General features: G+C 41.2%; 1 protein-coding gene across 2 annotated transcripts in view; it reads left to right on the top strand.

Moving 5' to 3' along the window:
• The window catches only part of BTBD9 (BTB domain containing 9), a 419,931-nt gene that overhangs the window by 270,494 nt on the left and 126,720 nt on the right, over nt 1-22,717 (top strand). For both annotated transcript variants that reach the window (XM_047858828.1, XM_047858829.1), the window contains exon 7: nt 3,473-3,582. In XM_047858828.1, coding sequence (XP_047714784.1) covers nt 3,473-3,582 — 110 coding nt within the window. The remainder of the gene's footprint in view (nt 1-3,472; nt 3,583-22,717) is intronic.

Genomic DNA, 22,717 nt, shown 5'->3' with positions numbered 1-22,717 from the left:
AAGTGACGCGGCTGGGCGACAACTGTGGTCCTGTTAGACTCGAAAGCACACTCTTCAAAACTCCATAGTGCCTTTCAATTTTAGAGTGCTCTCCTTGGAGGCTTTAGGTTTCATTTCATTAAAGAAGAAAGAATCTCTTTTCACCCACAATATTACAGCTCCTGGAAACTTCTGCCTCGAAACATCCTGTTGTGAACTGTGTTCCGGGATCCTGCCCCCTTCGGGGACGAGGAGACAACTAACCCGGGGAAGGGAGGAGCACATTAGAAACAGACGGTTACATGAAGGCTCACGTGGACAGCATTCATCCCCCTCAGAAATGGCCAATCTGTTGCATATGTGCCTTTCTCAGCGCTGTTTAAGTTTTAATTATCTTCCAACTGTCTGAGCTGCTGTTGAGGATCTCTGAGAGAACAAAGGCCGGCTGCGAGATTTTTCAGCAGTGCTCCTCTCTGCACACTGATGAAGTCACTAGCTGCCACTGCCCTTATTATCAGGTTAAATCAGAGTCTGACTGTGCTTTGGAGAGATGCCGAAAGGAGAAAAAATTAATCTTAAGCTCTGCCCCTTATTCAAAATCTTTTGTGGCAGAGAAAATGTGATATCCACTCCTGTTTAGGTGTTATGACCCAGAAGCAAGTCTGGCTTTGTTTTTCAAAAAAAAAAAAAAAAAGAAAAGAAAAAGAAAGAGAGACCAGACCCTCTCCTATCCCCATCCCTTGGACTTTCAATAGTGCAGGTAATAACTTCTCTTCTGCCTCAGGGATGCTCCATTGTGAGCACCATGAAAGAAACATGCTTGTCATCAGAGATGGTACCTGTGCGGGTCCCTCTCCCTCTAGGCACTGCTCACGGGTCCAGGCCTCTGAGTTCTCCTGCCAGTCACTGAAGTTGGGGGATTAGTGGAAGCCTGTTTCCCACCTTCTAGCACAGACCTTTAGTGAAGAACAGAGTCCTGTGCTAAACAACACCCTGCTGAGAAAGAGGAGTGTGGTGTTTTTCTTGTGACTTGGTTACCGTTTTTTTTTTTTTTTATGTATTTGAATAAGGACTTCATGCCATTTTTGTGAATTATGCTATAATTTTGTGGAGACTTTGAAAGTATTGTAGAACCAGAATAATTAAACTTGTTATGAGCATTACGTGTAACAGGCTAATCAAGAAGTGTGATGTACAGTGGCGAATTGCTAATTTGACCTGAGGATTATGCGGCAGAGATAACATTATCTTCATTTATATAGAACTTTCTATCTGGAGGCATCTCTCAGTGCTCTTCGAACCATATACATTATCTTGTTTGTTATCATAAGCACCATCATTAAAGCTGTAAAATGTATTCCAGGACAGTCTTTTGTTTGCAGTGTCTTACAATTGGAAGATGAGGGAGGGAGGGAGAGGTTGTATATTTTCTCTTATTTTTGGTATTTGCACCAGGGTTAAGTTTATCTAAAGTTGGAGAACATGGTACCATGTAATGTTTTAAAAAGAAGGGGGGGGGGACATTACTGCATTCCCTTAGGTCAGCGTGGAGTCTTAACCTTAAGAACTGCCAACGAGGAAGGCTCTGATCTATCTGTCATTTCCTGGCTCCTCTACCTTGTACAGTGTTAGGAGAGCTGCCTCTCCCTTGGTGGAGACTCAACCTAGGGAACAGGAAAGTGATCTGATCAAATTCCCCAAACCACATTCCCTCCATTCCCTCCAAGGTTGCAGACAGCAGCACTCAGGCTGTCACAACCATGAGCACCTGAAAGTGCTATGCTGTTTGAGTTCTTGCAGTTTTAAGGAAATGGACAAAATTAGATCCAGGCCACTGTTCCAGGCTTAACACACCCCTTCCCTTCCAGAAAGTCCGTAGAGACCTGTCACCACCAGCAGTAGAGAACAGCACAATTCCTGTTCTACACAGACCACTTAGAACTTATTTTACACGAACCTCACCTACCCACCCAAACCCAGTAACATCAGTACCTTCTATCTGCCTTGAGGGCTCGAGGGAACAGATCGGGGCCAGCCTCCTGCTTAGCCAGAGGGCTCTGATGAGTGCAGCAGTTGTGGTGACTCTCCACACAGGAAGGATGGTGTCTCCCTGCAGTGGCCATGCCCGGGAGATAGCATTCATATGGGTTATGAAGATGAGTGGCCAGCTCATGTCAAGGAGCAGATGGCTAAATGAGGTGTACCGGGAATGCTGTGAGATTCATGCTTGAAGGAACAGGAGGGAAGATAGCTTATGAGATAAAAACCCCAAATACAGTCTCCTTAATGTGAATATTTTAAATTGGCATTTACATTATACAGTTAACTTGGAGTGATGAGAAATGTAAGGGAATTACCGAATTAGTGAACAGCGATTAACTCAGAAGTAAAATTATATCATCTAAGTCGAAGGTTGTTTTACACAGCAGAGGAAGGATATTACTAAAACCTTGCCCGGTCTGTCATCGCCTAATTGAAATGTGTTCATTTAATATGCCCCATCCTTCAGAGTGCATAGCTCATAATTTGGGAGAGTGCTATCACTTAATCTAGTTATTTTTCCTGGTTCTTCTTTGAATCCCGGTAAGACAGTGTGTGGCACATTCCCCAGGGATTTGTGTGACACTCAGAAGAATGAGTTTGTCTGTTCATTAACCTGTGAACTGGCGGGTCCCTTTGGAGAGTGAAAGGAACAAGTCACTCCAAGGTTAATGCTTGTTTGTCAGAGGTGAAGCCTCCAGGGAGACGCAGAGGGTGAGCAGGCCGGGATGCTCAAGGACTGCCCCATGAAACTCTGCACTGTGTTCGGATGCCAGATCCATGTGGCCAGGACGGAGATTGCCGAGCAGGCTGGGTCACCTCTGCGGATCACTTCCTCTGGTCAGGAGAAGGCTTCCCAGCAGTCAAGTGGGGTGGGGGTGGGGGCTGGCGTAAGTATATAGGGTTAACTTTCTACAAGGATCTAGGAGCAGTGTTGAAATATAAGAAACTGTGAACAGTTTCAGTGGATCTGTCTTTTACACAAGAAGGCAATATTGATTTCATGCATTTGCCTCCAATGGCTGAAATCTTTCCTTGAGTTGGAAAACATTTGATTTTGCGAGTGTTTGTGCACCTGTGCACAGGCACATTCCTAACCACAAGACGAAGGTAGAAGCGGTTTGTTATTCTCCAGTGTAAATGCCTCATGGACATGCAATTATACTGACATTCAGGGGTTGAGCTTGAACAGCACCTGGTCTGAATTTCTAGGTAAATCAAATCTAAGTTCTGCTTAGTTCTCTGGAAAGTGGTATGTCCCTAGTTTTGCCGTAATTCTTCTAGGCTCAGTTGGAGCTAGCCCTAAGGAGCAGGTAGAGGGTCTGAAGTCAAGTTCAAAGTCTGCTTCAGTCCTAGCACACTGTATGTGTACAAAATGTACTTTATTCTGTTGTTTCTGGATTGGTTGTGATAGAAGCTTGTTTTCTTCAACAGATTTTCTTTTTACCCCCAGGTATATTCGAATAGTTGGGACTCACAACACAGTGAACAAGATTTTTCACATTGTGGCTTTTGAATGTATGTTTACAAACAAAACCTTCACTCTTGAGAAGGGGCTGATAGGTAAGTATCACAATTACATTTTTGTATATATGCTTAGATATTTTATCTTCAAATATTTTGCTGTCTCATTAACTCATCTTAACCCAGCTCTTAATCACCTTTTGACTAAAAATTGGTTGATTTGAATGCCTTATGGCTGAGTAAGATAGAAGAAGTCTTATATTTTTAGAAGTAGTCAAAATAATAATAACCTTAAAAAATATAAATATTGCACTAGGAGTTAAGAATTGATAATGTTCTAGTGATGCATTCAGACTTGCTATGTGAGGAATGCTTATGATAGTCAGGCAAAGCCTTTTACACCAAAGGCTTTTCTATTTTTAATGGTAGGTAGGATCACGGAGGAAGTCTGTAGAATATTGATCCAACGCTCATGCTTTCCAAGGCTATGGAAGTATTTTGGCCTTTAATTGGATATGAATGCTGTGCTCACTGTGAGAGTATCTTCTTTTCATGGACACATCAGTCCATGTTTGTACTGTTTAGCCAAGCTCACCTCCAGAAAATGCCTGCCTGTAATTTAAATAAGACCGGAGTAACTGAATTGTCATTGTGAAAGTCAGGTTATCTTGTGGGAAATACTGTCTGACTGATCTTTCAGAAGAGTATTTTTAGTTGCTATTTGGTTGTGTTCTGTTGTGTTTCGTTTTTGTTTTAGATAATACTTAGCATGGCATTGTTTACAGCCCATCCCAGGTCTTGGCACCCTAGATAGCGCGAGCCATGCCCCCAGATTTTTATACACGTGCTGCAGAGATCCTGGTTTGACTGACTAGTGCCTCAGATCTGTGTCTTTACTGCAGCTTCTTTGGAAAGGGACTCTGTACGTTCAGGTGCCCTTGCCTTGCTATTTCTAAAATAGAATTCTGTGCCTTTATAAAGGGATCCACGTCTTCTCTCCTTCTGAGGTCCCCTCCATCTGGGACGTAACATACGGACACACGTCCTGAAAACATGGTGATGACCAGAACAGGAAAGATGAGTGTAACTTGTAAATGTTTCCTAACTCTTGGGAAGGTCCTAAGTCTAAATTTCCTTAATACCTGCTGTGTCCTAAATGTAATCCTTTACTTAGGGAAGTTTGGAAGACTAATATTAATAGTGTAGCAGGAGTAGAAATTATTCCAATGTGTAGAGCACATTTAGGGCTCAACTAAGATAAATAATTTGGTATTACCTTTGTTGTGCATGTAACTTTTAATATTAAATACAAATGTTAATCATTGTGGTGACTTGTAAGTAATTTGAAAGTCAACAATGCTGAAACATTTCCTGGTATTGTTAAGGCTTTTAATTCTGTGGGCTGTATGGAATTGTGGTGATGAATGGTTGCAAGGAGGGCGCATGTTTTCACCTGCTACCCATGTTCTGTTATATGTGGGCCCCACTGTGCATGTGATTGTGTAGTTAGGGGTGTCCTTACCGAGAAGGATCTTAGAAACCCAACCAACCTTCCTAGTCCTGGCGTGCACACCACTTGGCTACCCATCTCGACCCCGTGCACTGCGTTCTTGAACATGCTGCATAGCAGGCACCCTCTACTTCAATCAGTCTCCCCTTCTTATTGGAGGAAGAACAGGTTTGTGGACATGGTAATTATCCAAGAAGCAGGTCTGTGTGGCATGAGAATCCATTACAGGATGAAACTCAGGATCAGTGGTGGTGAGGGATGTTGTTGTTGGTCTGCATTTTTTGTCCAAAGCGAACTAGTCAGCATTATCAGAAGCCATAATGGTCTCAGACATGTCAGGGGATGAAAGAAGATTGCAGAGATGCAGGAAGTGTGTTTGGTTTCTGGTCAAACACTTTTCTTCGAGCCCTTTTCTCTGATGCTCATGAGTTTGACTGCAGAGAGCACTGCAATCATCTGCCTGTCACCGTCCCTCAACTGAATGGGAGCAGTGGGGCAGGTTGGCAGGTATGTACGTGCACTTGGTGGTGGATGGCCTGCAGTGGGATCCCGTCTGGCCCTCCTCCTGCCATCCTCACAGCTCAAGCCGTCCCCACGCTGGGCAGACAGGGAGGCGGTGTGAGTCGTACGGGAGTGCAGGGGGATTGCATTATCCTTGTCTGACATGGCAGCGCTGCTTAGTTTAAAGGGGCGTTTGAAATAGCAATGGCCAACTTTCCACATTGATGATCTCAGGTGCATTTTGGCTGCACGCAGGCCTCAGCCAGCCGCCCATCAGGGGCCTCCAAGAAGGGAGTGGTTCTCCAATGGGGGCACAGTGTACGTCAGAATCATCTGGAGTCACTTTTAGATGGAGCTCCCTGCCATTTACTCCTTCCTGTGCCCTGTGAAGTACACACTTCTTCCTTGAGAACCACTGCTATGCACTCCCGGCTTTCAGGGAGGAAAAAAGTAAAAAGTAACATAATATCGTCATGAATGACTAGTAGGGTATCAGACCCTCCTTTTACGGTTTAAGATTCAGAACCTCTCTCTTTCACAGCTCCTGATCTTTGTTTCATAGTTTCCGCTACTCCCATTGGGGCAGTACTCTCCTTGTAGGCCTCAAGATTACTTTAAACATATTTGTGTTGGTTTTTTCTTTTAATCAAATTTTAGGATCATTTCTTACAACATACCATGATGCCAGGAAAAAGTAAGCTTTGTGTGGTTTTAGTCCTGTTTCCCAGCGGAGAGTTTCTTGCATGTCCATCCCTCACACATCTTCACTTGTGCAGATTTGTGGGGAAATCCCTGGGAACAGGCCCTACCTCGACCACACTGACCAGATCTGGTGTCAGCCTCTCCCAGCTCATCGGCTGCTGCCCCCACAGCCCCTTCTCATTTGGTGGCTGCTTCTGGATCGCGCTGGGATGTATCCTCGCCTGCCAGAGTCAGCCTGTGATGACCATCTCCTCTTTGTTAGGAGGTGTTGATAGAACTCTAACCTTCTGACCCGTGAGGCATGGAAGGAATAATTAGAATAGATATGACCGCTATTTTACAAGCATTCAACCTCCCAAAGAAGGTATTTGCTTTGCCTTAGCACTCCACCTTGTGATACACAATGGCATTTGCCAAGTCCTTGTACTTTTTCATAATAATTGCCAAAGCTTCCTTTCATTTAATCTTGCATTTAAATTCACTTACAGACAACCTACTTTTGTCTGTATGCTGCCCACTTCCTGTCTGTCATATTATTTTGACACCAGTCCCAGACATTTTATCATCTTATCCATAAATATTTCAGTATGTTGTCTCTAAAAAGTAAGACCCCTTTTTTTGTACCCATAATGACGATGTCATTATAATATCCCCAAATTGAACTGTAACTTTTTATTGTATTGTTTTTTAAGTTTATTTATTTATTTATTTATTTTTAATTTTTATTTACTTTTTGAGAGAGAGAGAGAAAGAGAGAGAGAGCGCAAGCATGAGTGGAGGAGGGGCAGAGAGAGAGAGAGAGAGAGAGAGACAGAATCCGAAGCAGGCTCCAGGCTCTGAGCTGTCAGCACAGAGCCTGACGCGGGGCTCAAACTGACAGACTGTGAGATCATGACCTGAGCTGAAGTTGGATGCTCAACCGACTGAACCACCCAGGTGCCCCTATTTATTTATTTATTTTGAGAGAGAGCGTGCACACACAAGCATGCGAGGGAGGGCAGAAAGAGAGAGAGAGAGAGAGAGAGAGAGAGAGAGAGAGAATCCCAAGCAGGCCCCACGCTGTCAGTGCAGAGCCCAACAGGGGGCTCAAACCAACAAATCTTGAGATCATGATCTGAACCAAAATCAAAACTCACTCACCCGACTGAGCCACCCAGGTGCTCCAGGATATTTAATACTCATAAAAAGTTACAGTTCAAGAGTGACTCTTGATTTCGGCTCAGGTCATGACCTCATGGTTCATGAGTTTGAGCCCTGTGTCAGGTTCTGCGCTGACAGTGAGGAGCCTACTTGGGATTCTCTCTCTTTGCCTCTTTCTGTCTTTCTCTCTCTCTCTCTCTCTCTCTCTCTCAAAAAAACATTAAAAAAATATATCCAGTCAGTGTTCAGATGTCCCTAATTGGATCAAAGTCTAGAGTGAGTTTATGTGCTTTTACAGGTTATTTAAATCAGAATTCAGATAAGGTCCATACTATCAATAAACAGTATGACTCTTAAGTCTCTTTAAATCTGTAGGTTTCCTTCCACATTTCTGTCCATCTCTTTCTCTCTTGTTTTTCTCTCTATTAATTTATTTGTTGAAGAAACTAGGTTTTTGTCCTGTAGAGTTTCTAACAGCTAGATTTGGGTGATTAAATCCCCATGGTAACATTGTCATTTTGTGTGTGTGTGTGTGGTATTTTTTGTAACTTACTAGTTAGATAGAGACTTAATCTGATTCAGGTTCTGGGGGGTTGGTTTTGTTTTGTTTTTTGTAAAAATGCTGTGTAGGTGGTAGTATATATATGTTTATTAAGAAACACAGAAAATCTTTGATTATCTCTCTCTTTTGGATGTTCCCCTTCATTCATGATTGTTTCCTGGATTCATTATTTCATAATTTGGAATTGCAAAATGATTATTTTTTTATTATATCCTTCCTTCTTTATTTAGTGGCTAGGAAGAGAAAAATTTCCTCGACGCTTATTTGATAATTCTGAGATGCAATTTGCCAGGGAAAAGAAGGGTAAATGTCACACCCTTTCTGTGTATTTGCCATTTTCAGGTAGGTGGTTACCTACCATCTTACACATGGGACCACTGAGAATTGTTGGTGGGGACTGTTGGCAGGGGAAGGGAGAGGAATACACATCATTTTCAATTTATGGGATTAAACAAATTGGACACCTTTTGATCACTTGCAGTTACTATTATTGACATTCAAGTTGTCCCCTTCTTCAGCCTTTTCATACTGGCTCTTGAGTCCTTCTGACATGACCTCCATAGTCCTTAATAATTCCTTGATTTCTGGCAGGACATGACATCCTGGGTTCCTTTTGTACAGTTCCTGCCCCGATCTGGAATCAGCCATTTCTGCAAGAAGCCCTGCTTCCTTTCAGTGGGAAATGACATTTGGAAACCTCAGTCTAAGCCCTTGCTGCCGGGATGGTCACTATTTCTGGGTCTTTCCAGTGGATGGAACTAGGAAATGCGTGCACATTTCTTTATTTGTTTATCATATATTTGACAGGTTAAATATATCATGAGTGCATGCTGACACATCCAGTTAAAATTCAGTACGCAAAGTTTTTGTTTAGCCTTTCGTCTTGCAGCTCCTTTTTCCCATACTAAAAATCTTGGTTACCAGTGATACAGCACAATAATTCATTCGCTTTGTCCCCAGCACATACAAAACAGCCTCAGAATTACAGTATCATTGCTACCATATAGTTACTGAAAATAGTTTAAGATTTTTGCAATTATTTTTGGGGCCCTTAGGGTATATCCCACTAGAGATATATATTAAAATTACTGTGTTATAAAGTCATCTAAAATAATTCTCTGTGTGGTCATGCCACTGTTTCAGTATACAGTTGGATTCATTTACTCCATTTTGCTTTCAGTGTTTGGCAATTGCCTTTAAAGATTTTTTGTTTTGTTTTATAACCGTGTAAACTATATACACAGTTCCAAAGTGAAGTCTGCAAAGAAGCTGTATTTAAAGAAATCTAGCTTCTTTTCCTGTCCCTTCTACTCCTATAGGTGATCTCTTTTCAAAACCCTTGAGTTTTTTGGGTTATCCTTCTATTTTAAATGATGAAAAATAAACCAATATATTTTATTATGTTATATTACATATAATTTATATTTTGTATTCTCGTCAATATTCTTTGATAATTGGTAGCACACTGTGTGCTATTCATACTTTCTTTCTGTGGCTTGCCTTTTTGTACTTAACACTCCTCCCAGAACTAGCTGTATAGAAGGATACGATGCATTCCTTTTTCTAGCTGCATGGTAGTCATTAGAATAGATGTACGTAGTTTCTTTGTTCAACTAGTTCTCTGTTGATGAACCATTTGGGTTGCTTTCTGTCTTCCCCTACAAATTGTGCTATTGCCTTGGGTAGAAGTCTTTTCCTGGTTTTCCGACTCTGTCCTTGGGCTAGATTCCTAGAAAGGGGATTACGTGGTCAGAGGGTAAATGCATGTTTAATTTTGCAAGGTGTTGCCAAAATCACCTCCACAGGGATTATACTATTTTGACGTTCTCATTGGCAGTATAGGAGAATGACTGTTTCCCCACAGCTTTGCCAGCGGAGGGTAGTTTCACGCTTCTGGCTTGTTGCCAGTTTGCTAGGTGAGAAATGGTGTCTTCGTGCGCTTTTAACTACGTTTCTCTTTTGAGAGAAATTGAGCATCTTTTCGTATGTCTAAGGGCCATTTGCATTTTTTCTTTTTTAAATAGCTCTTCTCTTCTTATGAGTCTTGTAGATGAATAGAGAATATGCTTTTAGTAAGACTTGGGGGAGCAGTAAACACTTTACACTGATATTAGACTGTGGTATTTAGCATTACATGAGTCTAGTTTCCCTTCTTAAGGTCTCCTACTTCTTCTGGGAAACATAAGCTGTCATAAGTCCTTCTCCATCCTTATCTTTGGCTCTACCGCAGCTTAAGAAAAAGATAGTAGGCTAGAGCATGGAGCCCTAGGCTCAAAATTCAAGGTCCTTTAACCCTTCCAAAGAACAAGAAGCTTCCATTACCAGCTTTAGGCCTTTAAGGGTTACCTCTGTGTCTGCCGGTTCGTATCCATGAGGACCAGTGGCTCTTTTGCTCTAGTTTCTTGTTAGTAATTGATGTAGGGCAACCCAAATACAGGAATTCTGTTTCTGAAGCTCTGGGAGCACTCACTGCCACCGCCACTGCCACCATGGAATCGTGCTGTCTGCACAGGAACATGGGAGCCCATGCTCATCTGCCACCAGTAGCAGATAGAAAGAAACATTTCCTTTCTTCCTCCCACTTTCCAGTCTGTCATTAGTTTCTTCTACTGGCAGAACTTCACCAAAAACCAAGCTGGCAAGCTTGGGAGATGTGGTTTGGGGAACATTAGCCTCCGAGATACTCTGAGAGTATTTAGTTGGGCTCTGAAGGAGTAGAGATATTTTCTTGCCTGGTAAGAGAAGGCTTCTTGAAGAATAGTAGTATTCTGAGGGGTGCCTGGGTAGCTCAGTCGGTTGAGTGTCTGACTTCAGCTCAGGTCAGGGTCTCATGGTGTGTGGATGCGAGCCCTACGTCGGGCTGTGTGCTGACAGCTTGGAGCCTGGAACCTGCTTCGGATTCTGTGTCTCCCTCTCTCTCTCTGCCCCTCCTCCATTTACTCTCTGTCTCTCTCTCAAAAAAATGAATAAATATTAAAAATTTTTAATGGTATTTTGAGCTGGGCCCTGAAGAATTCAATAAATAGTATAGAGCACTACAAAAGTGCTAATTCACATAGCAGCAAAAATGGCTGATGCTCAGTGCGCTCAGAAGAGCTGGAAGCAGGAAATAGAAATAGGTTGTCTATAGTTGCTACTGTCATCTGAAAGTATTTTGAAATTGTAACAGTGTGTTTAGAATTCTGTTAAGTTCCTGGGGAAATAAACAGTTACAAATCTGTGCTGTGAAGGGCTTTTGGCATCCACTGAACTAAGAATATGACTTCTGTGCTTTGCAACTGTGTTTAAATAATAAGTGTACTCTGGAGCAAAAACAGAGATTTGGGGGTGGGAGAGTTCACTAGGGGGTGAACGTGTTAGAATGTGGCATCGAAGCAAGCTTGCAGGAGGTGGCAGAGGGGCCCTAAAGACCTTAATGCATATGGTTTCCTAAAATGACACTACTGAGTGTGGACTAGTCTAGACCAAGAGGCTATGCTTTTCCCAGCCTATTTCTCTAACCAGATATTAAAGCTGGTTCTAATTGTCAGTGAAGCTTAACTTCTTTATCTACTGTAAATTACTTGCCATTAAGCAGACATTTATTAAGAGGCTGCCAAGTATATTTTAGGCACTGGGGATTGAAAAATACAGAGGTGTAGTTTCTGCCTTGGAGGATCGTGTGAGCTAATGGAGGAGAAAGACACTTAAATAGAAGGTGACAACACAGTAAAATAGTTCATCTATTGGGAGATTTCAGCAGATGCTATAGGAACACTGGAATGGGGGCACCCAACCTGAGTTGGGGATGGTGTCAGGGAAGAGCCCCCAGTGGAGGTGATGGATGGGTCAGTCCCTGAACAAAGTCAGAAAGTGGAGGGTCAGGGGAAAATCACGGAAAATGATCAGTGTGTGCAAAGGTCTATCTCTGACCTTCTTCAAAGCCAGTGCCCATTCCAGTGGACCACCTTGCATCTGGTCAAAGGGTTGGAGTAAGAGTTAAGTTAGTTGTGGTCTCTCAACCTTCCTGAGGAGAAGGTTAAGCACTGCCTTCTTACAGGATCTTAGAGTTTAAAAACAAACTCAGATAAAGTAAATGCCCCACAGTAATGCCCACAGAATGTAACACAGTTTGCCTCCTTCCCTAGTGAGCCTGTGTTCGCCAGTGGAATGGGCTCCAATTCTTACGTTGGGCAGAGGGCGAAGGAATGGTTAGAAAGCAACTTACTCATAATCATTTAGGATTCTCAGTCTAGTGTGTGGTCCTTGGTACACATGGAAGTTTCATTTTCCTTTATACCTATATTTTGTTTCTGGTGGTGGTGGTGTTTTGTTTGAGAATAAAGACAACCTGAAAAAGATTTTATTGCTCTAATTTTACAGAATTTGCATCTGTAATTTACAGGATTGATTTTTTTGGATCCTACTTAATATATCCCCTTGTTTGTAACAGTGGTATAGCGGGGTGTGTGTGTGTGTGTGTGTGTGTGTGTGTGTGTGTCCGTTCATCCAGGTTAATATAAACATGCACAAGTTGTCTTAAATAGGACATCATGGAGCATAAATCCAACATTATGCAATGGTATCACTTTCTCACAAACCATGGTTCTCCCTCAAACTAGCATTAAGAATAGCCATGTTGTAAATAGGCAGGGTGTTTCTCTGGCACCTACTATGAAGGATGTTCCAGTGGTCAAGGGGGTGTAAAATCTAATTTTGTTGGTCTAGTCCCTAGTGCAGGCCTCTACCCCAAACCTAGTAGGTAGTTTTTTAATTTAATATTTAAAAAAAAATTTTTTTACATTTGATTTATTTTTGAGAGAGAGACAGAGACAGAGCACAAGTGGGGGAGGGGCAGAGAGAGAGGGAGACACAGAATCCAAAGCAGGCTCCAGGCTCTGAGCTGTCAGCACAGAGCCCAACGCAGGGCTTGAACTCACAAACCGTGAGATCATGACTTGAGCCCAAGTTGGATGCTCAACTGACTGAGCCACCCAGGCGCCCCTAATTTAATATTTAAATAGATAATACAAATATATATGCTTATTTCCCCCTTTTTATTAAAAATCGTAGCACATATTCTCATACATTTTTTTCAATTCGTGTTTCTTGGCGATCTTCCCTTACCAGTATACATAGAGCTTTCTCATGCTTTTGATTTTTACATTTGGGCAGTATTCCATTAAATAGAGGTCCTGTAATTTATTTAAACAGTCCCCTTTGATAGGCATGTAGGTGTTTCCAGTATTTTACTATCAATAACAATTCAGTAATGACCCATTTTATAAATAGTGAGGCTTAATCAGAGGTGATTCTAATAAAGCCTAAAACAAGCAAACAAACAAACAAACAAACAAACAAACAAAAATACCCATTATAATTCCCAGGACCAGCTATATAATTTGCAAGGCAGAAGGCAAAATGAAAACATGGAACCCCTGTTCAAAGAACAGGCAAAATGCTGTTAAAGGTACTTTTTTCCCTTTTCTCTTTCTGCACATTACTCTATGTTCATCACATTAATTTTACACTTAATCCCCTTACTTATTTCACCCATCCCTCCATCCACCTCCCCTCTGGCAAGGGGAGTTCATTCTCTGCATAAGTCTATGTTTTTGTTCCCTTTTTTTCTTCATGTGTTCATTTATTTCTTAAATTACACATATGAGTGAAATATTATGGTATTTGTCTTTCTCTGCCTTATTTCACTTAACAGTGCAGAGCCCGACATAGGGCTCGATCTCGTGAAACGTGGGGTGATGACCTGAGCTGAAATCAAATGTTGGTCACTTAACTGACTGAGTCACCCAAGTGCCCCCAACACTTGTTATTTCTTATCTTTTTTATTCTAGCCATTCTGACAGGTGTAAGGTGGTATCACACTATGGTTTTCATTTGCATCTCCCTGATAATTAGTGATATTGAGTATCTTTTCCTATGTTCATTGGCCATTTGTATGTCTCCTTTAAAGGCACTTTGAAAAAAATGTTTTTCCTTTCTTTTGCAATCTTTCTGCTTGGCGTGGTGGTGGTGGTGTGTGTGTGTGTGTGTGTGTGTGTGTGTGTGTGTGTGTGTGTTTTTCAACAACAGATTTATTTTTTTGAAAGGAATGGATTTTGAGGAGAAAAAAACATGGGGCAGAGGTATGGAATAGAAAATAAATAGAATGTGAGCCATTTTGCTAATTGTTTTATGACCACAACAGATTCATGTGGAGAATGCCCTGTACAAAAGAACACAATAAAGGGGCAAAGATTGAGGTGATCCCTAAGGCAAGGCTGAAGATTTCAGTCTCTGGTATTTGGAATAGGCTGTCGTCCTTGTTTTTAGATGGGTCACTGGGTGTGTGACATAGCCCACATATTGGGCAGCATAATGGCCACCTGACCCAGACAGAAGTGGCTTAAAGTGTTTGGTTTCATGTGTCACATAACTAGCCAGGTTCCTCCCTAGGATGCACTACCAGGTGGGGGAGAGGAGCTACTTCTTGTCAAACTCCTTCTTAATATGAGCTACAATGGCTTTCTCCACGTTCCATTTCAACACCAAGCCCTGTTGCATCGCCTCCGACATATTGGCATTTTGGATCACAGCCTTCAATGGCACAGGGTTACAGGGGAACAGAGGATGGCCTACCGCAGCAGTCTCCACAGGGAGGGGCTGGTGACACTCAGACCCAGCGGGAGCCACCTTTGCTACCTAAGCCATGGCACATCTGGGGTGGCATGATGTTTCTGTTTACCATTTAATGTCATTCGAAGTAAAGAAAATTTAAACTTTTTCTGAGAGAGAGAGAGCATGAGCAGGGGAGAGGGGAGAGACACAGAGAGAGAGAGCGCAAATCTTAAGCAGACTCCGTGCTCAGTGTGAAGCCCAGTGCAGAGCTCAAGCTAATGACTGTGACATCATGACCTGAGCCTAAATCAGGAGTCGGACGCCTAACCAGCTGAGCCACCCAGGTGCCCTGAAAAAATAAACTTTTAAATGATTAGCACAAATTTTATCATTCATCTTTATATTATGTATTGGTGGTTTTATTTATTTTATTTTTTTAATTTTTTTTTTAACGTTTATTTATTTTTGAGACAGAGAGAGAGAGACAGAGTATGAATGGCGGAGGGTCAGAGAGAGAGGGAGACACAGAATCTGAAACAGGCTCCAGGCTCTGAGCTGTCAGCACAGAGCCTGACCCGGGGCTCGAACTCACTGGCCGAGAGATCATGACCTGAGCCAAAGTCGGATGTTCAACCAACTGAGCCACTCAGGCGCCCCATGTATTCGTGGTTTTAAATGCGGATAAAAGAGCATTTATCTTATTGTGGAACCAAAATTTTACAGTTCACATTTGGGTAGCTCATGTGTATGTGTTTAGTTCTTACCAGAACAGTGGAAATTCTGCACAAAACTGAATTTTTTTATTTCACTTCTTAATTCACAGACATTCCATAAAAACTCTCCACCCTTGGCTTAATCGGTAAGCCTCCTTAATAAGGAAGGACTGAGGGGGAAAGGAACTATGGGTTGCCTGATCTTTCCCTTCCTTTTTTATCTTATTACTACCAGCATACATATTTGGCTATAATAGGGAAACAGGAGTGAAAAAAGACAGAATGCAGTTCCTTGGTCATTAGTGCTTCTTGGAACACTGTTGCCTTCTTTCTCCCTTGGAGACAAGTTCTACCTTGGGGAAGTGTGGCTTCTCTAGGCTGTCAGCAGCCTCACTCACTCAGTCACACTCACAGTGTGTTTACGTCGTCCTTGCTTTGAGTCTCATTCAGCACCTATATGGTGTGTGGGTTCACTGGAATTCTGTACTCAGGGGGCAGCAGGTAACTGTGGACACACATGTTGCGTATCTCCTGTATTCATAGGCTTGCTCCATAGTTCCATCAAACTTTACTTAAAAAACATAAATTCAGAGATAAGATTATTAAGAATTTTAAGACCAATACAATAGAGCGTTAAACTCATGGCGGGTCGCTTCTGAGTGCAGGGCCTGTCTGAGAGCACTGGTTGCATGCCCATGAAGGGGCCCTGATTACCGCTGTTATTTAACATTGGTACGTCTGGAAGTTCTGGTGAGGGGACCCGGGGAAGAACACAAATAGGTATGATAAATATTGAGGAAAAGGGACCAAATACCATTATCTGCAGATGAAATATGGTAAGACATCCAAGGAAATGAACTGAAAAAATACTAGAACTAACAAGAACTCTGAGGAATGTAGCCAGTCACAATAATAAATACAAATAAAGTGTTCTCAAAACAAAAACAAAAACAACCCAGGGAAAATATAATGAGGGAAATTCCGAAATTCCATTCATAATAGCATTGAAAACTGCCAAACACCCAGTAACAGCCCATGAGCCATACATCAGTCCATCCCTAGCCCTGTGACCAAGGATCAGCCATCTCCAAACCCCTCTTACGCCTTTAGAGATGGGAGCAGGGTCAGGAAAGCAAAGGTGGGAGCCGTAACTGTAGATTATGAGGGGAGCATGCCAGGAAGATCTGCCAGAATTTTTAAACTTTTCTCCCCCTCACAAACAACAAATACCTACCAAGGAATAAAATTAATAAATCCACATGTTCTAATTAAAACTATAAGTCTTTAAGAAACACTGAATAATGGAAAGACGTATTTCTGGATGGAAAACTTTAATGCAGTAAAAATGTTGGTTCTTCCCATCTTAATCTACCAGTTTCATGCAGAACTACTCAGAATCCCAACTGTGCTTTAAAAACAAAACAAAACAAAAAACTTTGAGTTAAAAAGAATTTTTCCAAGAGAATAAATACATGGAAATCCCTTCCCAAAAACAGAAAAAAAAAATGAAATGAGAGGTCTAGTATTAACAAGGTATTAAAATTAGTACTACATGCTGCAGTAGTATGGCATTAAATGCAAGAATAAACTGGTAGATAAATTAAGCCAACTCGGAATTAGATCTTAGCATATGTAGGAATATAGTGCAGGATAAAAATGACATTTCCCATGAGTTGAGAAAGGAAAGGTAATATAGTAAATGCTGCAGCAGTTGGTAACTAAAAACACCTGAGATTTTCCCCACATACTGTATACCAAAATAGTTTCCTGTTAAGAGTTAGATAATATTACTCCAGAAGAACCACAGAGAGCTGTTAATAAGTATTTATCTGAGCTCAAGGTTGAGGAGGTACTTCCTCGGCACAAAAGCAAAGGCAGAAAGCACAAATAGAGCTCAAAGGTGTTTGACAAACTGGGAAAAAATAATTGCAGCATACATGAAAATGAGTAATTACCTTTAATATAAAGAAAGTACTTTCAAACGAGTAAAAAAGTTGTGGATTCCCAGGGTACCTGTGTGACTCAGTCAGTTAACCGTCCGACTTCGGCCCAGAGCATGAACTCACGGTTCGTGAGCTCTGAGCCCTGCATTGGGCTCTGTGCTGACAGTGTGTGGAGCCTGCTTGGGAATCTCTCTCCGCCCCTTCCCCACTCACTGTCCCTTTTCTCTCTCTGTCTCAAAATAAATGAATAAAATAAATTCATTAAAAAAAAATGAATTCCCAACAGGTAATGTGCACAAACAGCAATTTATTAAAAAGGAAAGAAAAAGCATATTGTCAATAAACTTGACAAGAGTGTGGCCTCACTAATAATCAAAGATACCATTTTTGTCCTCTTTTATCAGCAAGTATTTTTAATTAAAAATTTTTCATTTACATGAATAATACAATCGTTTCTCACCAAAACACAAACACAAAAATATATACAGTGAAATAAGATATTTCCATTTTAACACGTATTAGCCTAGTTATTGCTAAACTTGAGTATATTTGTTTATTGGCCATTCCTACTTTTTTTATGAATTGTATCTTCATGTTCTTTCTCAACTTCTTTTTTGATTTCTTGTGTTTTTTATTATTAATTTGTAGATTATGGATAATCATTCTTTGTCTTTTATACATGTTGCAAATATCTTCTCCCACACTGTTATTTTAACTTTGTGATGTCCTTGTTGTGCAGAAGTTTTTTATTTTGACTTAGTCATACCTGTCAGTCATTTCTTTTCTTGCTTCTGGATTTTGTGACTTGCTTCGAAACTCCATCCTCAGCCCAACATATAAAAATGTGCTCCTCTTTCACTGTTGTCAGTGGCTCGTTCTTGTTGTCTTACTGCTACGTGTGTGTGTAGCATTTAGCTCTTCGATCCATTTAAGTTTTATTCTGTTTGGTCTGAGGAAGGGGTTCCCCTCTTATTTCTAAAATATGTGACAAGTTGGGGGCGCCTGGGTGGCTCAGTCAGTAGAGCATGTTACTCTTGATCTCACGGTTGTGAGTTCAAGCCCTATGTTGGGCATAAAGCCTACTTAAAAAAATAAATAAAAATAAAATACGTGACCACTTGTTTTGAAATCCTTTATTGATTATTTCATCCTTTCCCACATTGATTTAAAATAGCAGGTATCCTGGATCTCTCCATCCTAGATTCTGTGACACATCATTTAAATAACTGCAGCTTTATAATCTATTTTGCTGCCTAGTATTGCAAATCCACATTTATAGCTATTCTTTTTCTAAATTTTCTGGGCTATTCTTTCGGATTTTCTTTTCCTGTGAACTTGAAAATCAGCTTGTCAAGTTTCATTTCAAAATCCTGTTGGCAAAAATATTTTAAATGAAAATACTTCGTATGAGTGAGGCTGTCACGATATGGGCAGTGTCATACTGTGGAGAAACGTGTAAGTTTTCTTGAAGACAGTTTAGCAATAGATGAAGTGTCTTAAAAATACCCCCTCAATCTATTACTTTAGTAATTTATCCTAAGGAAATATTCAGGAAGAACATTTCTTTTACATGAATGTATAATGCAGTGTCATATTTATGATAACCAAAAAAGTGGAAAGACTGCAATGTCTAACAATAGGGGCATAATGAAATAAATTCTGGCACGTTCACACATCAAAATTTCTATATAATCATTCATAACATAGGGAAATGCTCGTAATATAAAGTAGAAGCAGGATGCCATCTTTATAGCCAAACTGATGCCAGTATTTTAAAGATAGTATATGTATTTTTATATGTGCGTATATTAATTTGCTAGGGCTGCCATAAAAAAATACCAGAGCCTGGGAGGCTTAAACAACAGATGTTTACTTTCTCCCAATTGTAGAGGTTGGAAGTCCAAGATCAAGGTGTCGGCAGGTTAGGTTGGTCCTGAGGCCTCTCCCCTTGGCCTGCTGATACCTGTCTTCTCACTGCGTCTTCACGTGGGTTTTTCAGCATGCACTCCCATCCCTGACGTCTCCTCCTCTTCTGATGAGGACATCGGGCTTGTTGGAGCAGGTTTCCACCCTTATTTAATCTTGATTATCTCTTTAAAGGTCCTATCTCCAAATATAGTCACGTTCTAGGTTAGTGGGGGTTACCCCTTCACATTATGAATTTGCAGGGTACGGGACACAATTCAGCCTATAACAGTTCATGAAAACAGCCCTTGTTATAACAGGACAATAAGAAGAACATCAAAATGTTAATCGAGGTTATCTGGATGATGAGATTGTAGGCAATTTTAATTTTTTAATTATATTCTCTGCATTTACGTATTTTCTTCAGTGAATATGTGCTACTTTTATGATCAGAAAAAAATATTAATGTTTCTTTTTCAAATAAAGCTATTTCCACACTGCCTATCCTAAGAGAGAGACAAGGCAGGGTGGATAGGGCCAGCACCAGTGCCCTCCAGGCACCACAGCACCCCACGTGCTCCCAAATATAGCCCACTAAATTAAGTCCTATTTCTGGGTTAGGTAGGGGAATTTCTTTGTGAAGTATAGTGATTCACCTGATGATGATTCTGTCGAGTAAACCAGGAGTCCCTGAGAATCTAGATGAAAGATGCCAAACAAACAAAAAAAAGAAGATATACTGTATAATTCCACTTACAAGCAATTCTAGATCATACAAATTCACATATAGTAACAGAAAGCAGATTCACAGTCCTCTGGGGCTGGGAGAGGGATTACAGAGGGGCATGAGGAAGCTTTCGAGGATGATGGAAAGGTTTGTTATCTTGATTATGCTAATAGTTTCATGGGTGTGCACATATGTCTAACTCATCAAATTCTACATTTCAAATATGTGAAATGGTCTGTGTGTCAATTATACCTCAAGAAAGATGTTTAAAAATGAGAAGAGGGAATTGGAAGGAAAAATTCCAATAGCCTTTGGGGCCTTACAGTATTCCTTATTTATTAAAATAGCAACACGAGGGCCGTGCTTCTGTGAATCAAATGAAATCCTTGGGATTTGGAAGCTGTTGGAGCAGGCTGCTGTATAAAATGTTTGGGGAGGGGACCTCTAAACCTGATGGCCTTTTCCTGCCTCATAATTCAGTGTAACAGGGCTTGGGTGTGTCACTGATTTGAGTCAAATTAAGTGATTGCATGATACTGGGTGCCTGGTAGGTGAGCCAGTCCGGGACGCAGCAATCTTTTTGAATTTATTGGCTCGTTAATATTGTGAAGATGGGTATGTTTCTTTTATAGCTGCATTCGATACTTAGCTTTTTAAAGACAGGAACTGGTACAGTGCTACAAGAGAGAAATGTACTTAAAATCACAACGTTACCTGTGGTAAAATTATCATAAAAACCACCCAGTACTGAAACAGGGGATTACTTCAATCCTGCCCTCATAATGACAGGCAATGGTCGTTGGTGAAGTTGTTTTCCATGAAGCTGTGTTGAAATCAACTAAAATGGCAATAAAGTGGAGTGTAAAAATGAGGGGCTCAAGTGAGATGTAAAAGTGCAGAAGGTGTTAGATGTTCAAATTAGAATCTTCAGGAAATGATTCTGTAAAATATTAAAGATGAATTGGTTGAGTTCTAACTTCAGGACTGTAGGCACCCCAGGTGGCCCTTGTGCCTGCCTGAGGCAGACGCTGCACCCCCATCCTAACTGGGCAGCTACTGCTTTGCTAATGGCCAGCGAAGCCGGCTGACAGAGCAATGGTCTTTGGTGGCAAACGATAGTTTAGGGAAGAGCTTAGAGCCCCATTTCCTTCCTTCTTGCTCAAAACCAAGGAGCCAGTTGCCCCAGGAGCATTATCAGACTTTTTCCCAGTGATCCTTTGATGAATGTTCAGTGGTTGCTGGTTATAAAAAACTGGAAACACACCTCAGTAAAACCTCAGCGAGCTGTGGAAGCACACTAAAACATGTATCATCAGAGATATTTTTATATTATAGAAATAACTTATATCGATGCTGCATTCCAAATGTCAAATGTATTCCCTTCTTGCCCCCACGGCCACTACCTTCCGAGTGCAAGCCACCACTGGCTCTAGCACTGCTGTCATGCCTGGCTACTCAGCAGGGTCCCGCATCCTCTCCAGTCCTTCCCGTTGTTCTCCACACCCCCATGGAGCACTCCTTTGCCCAGAGTCACTCAGAGCCTTCCCGTTCCTCTTAAGAGAAATTCAGTCTTCACTGTGGCTTGTGAACCCGTGTGTAATCTGGAGCCCGCATACTTGCTTCAGCTTATTCCAGTTCCCATCTAGCCTTCTGCTGTTCAAGCCGCAAGCCTTCTCTTCATTCCCAGAATGGACAGGGCATTCTCTAACCACGGGGCCTTGCACTTGGCATTCTCTCCGGAGTGTCCCTTACCCTCCCTCCATTACACCTCACCCCCTTTATCTAGGTAACCTCCTATTGATCCTTTAAATTTCAGTTTAAATGTTACTTCTTAAGAAAAGTTTTACCTGACCCTCTATCTTTGTATGATGCTAATAGATATGGATTTTTTTCCCTTCAGAAGCTCTTCGTTTCATTTGCAATGATACATTTTATTCACATGGTTTGATAATAGAAGGGACCGTGTCTGTTTTGTTCACTGCTATATTCCCAGCACGTGGAATCCCAATACTCAATAAATGTTTATTGAATGGTTGGATGGACAGAATGGTGTGCTGCATTCTGAGGACCAGAAGATTAGCCCAGATTCTGGTTCCCACTCTGCTGCCGATTTGCCATGTAATATAAGACAGCATCTCTCTGAGACTCAGAATTCTCAGCTATAAAATGAAAAAACTAACCGAATGATCTCTTTCTTTTTTGTTTTATTTTTAAATAAGCATCCTTTGGGTGTAGATAATTGTGTTAATCATATACCTCAGGGCATTAATGCATCATCCTTGGTGTTCCAAGCAAGGCCTTTTTTTAAATTTGTGTTTCTTCTTTGCTTTGAACCCTGCTTCTGTTCTCCTTCTCTGTGACATCATCTTGAGCATGTTTGGCTATATCCTTAATATGCACTTATATTTGTAAAATCTATAACATTGGCATGTCTTGTATATGTGTTTTCATCTTCAAAAATGTTCGTATGCTATAAATCTTACTCATTTTCATACTTTTCTCAAGGAATACTATGTTTTTAAGACCTATGTATCATTGCTTCTTAATGTGACTTAGCATTCCATCATAATAATTATAAATATATTAACAAACTTATATAGTCCTACTTTTTGCCAGACGCTATCTAAGCTCTTATGTAAAATCATTTAACCCTCTCAACAGTCTTGTAAGGTAGGCAGTTATTCTCTTACCTGTTTTACTCATTCATTTCCCATTGTGATGGATACCTAGGTTGCCTCCAGATTCCTGCTCTCAAAAACAACCCTGTGACGAATGTCCTTGTATCTATCTCCTTTGTACCTGCATGGGGATTTCTCTGGGACCTGTATTCAAAGTATGATCCTCGAGCACTAAAGCACACGGCTTTCATTCTGCCCCTTGCTGCCAGATTGCCTTCCTGTATGGCTGCTGCTGGTTCGCATTCCCAGCACCAGGAGT

Source organism: Prionailurus viverrinus, chromosome B2 (genome assembly GCF_022837055.1).
Source record: "Prionailurus viverrinus isolate Anna chromosome B2, UM_Priviv_1.0, whole genome shotgun sequence".
NCBI lineage: Eukaryota > Metazoa > Chordata > Mammalia > Carnivora > Felidae > Prionailurus > Prionailurus viverrinus.
The sequence above is the reverse complement of the archived record's forward strand: the minus strand, read 5'-3'. Positions and strand labels throughout refer to the sequence as shown.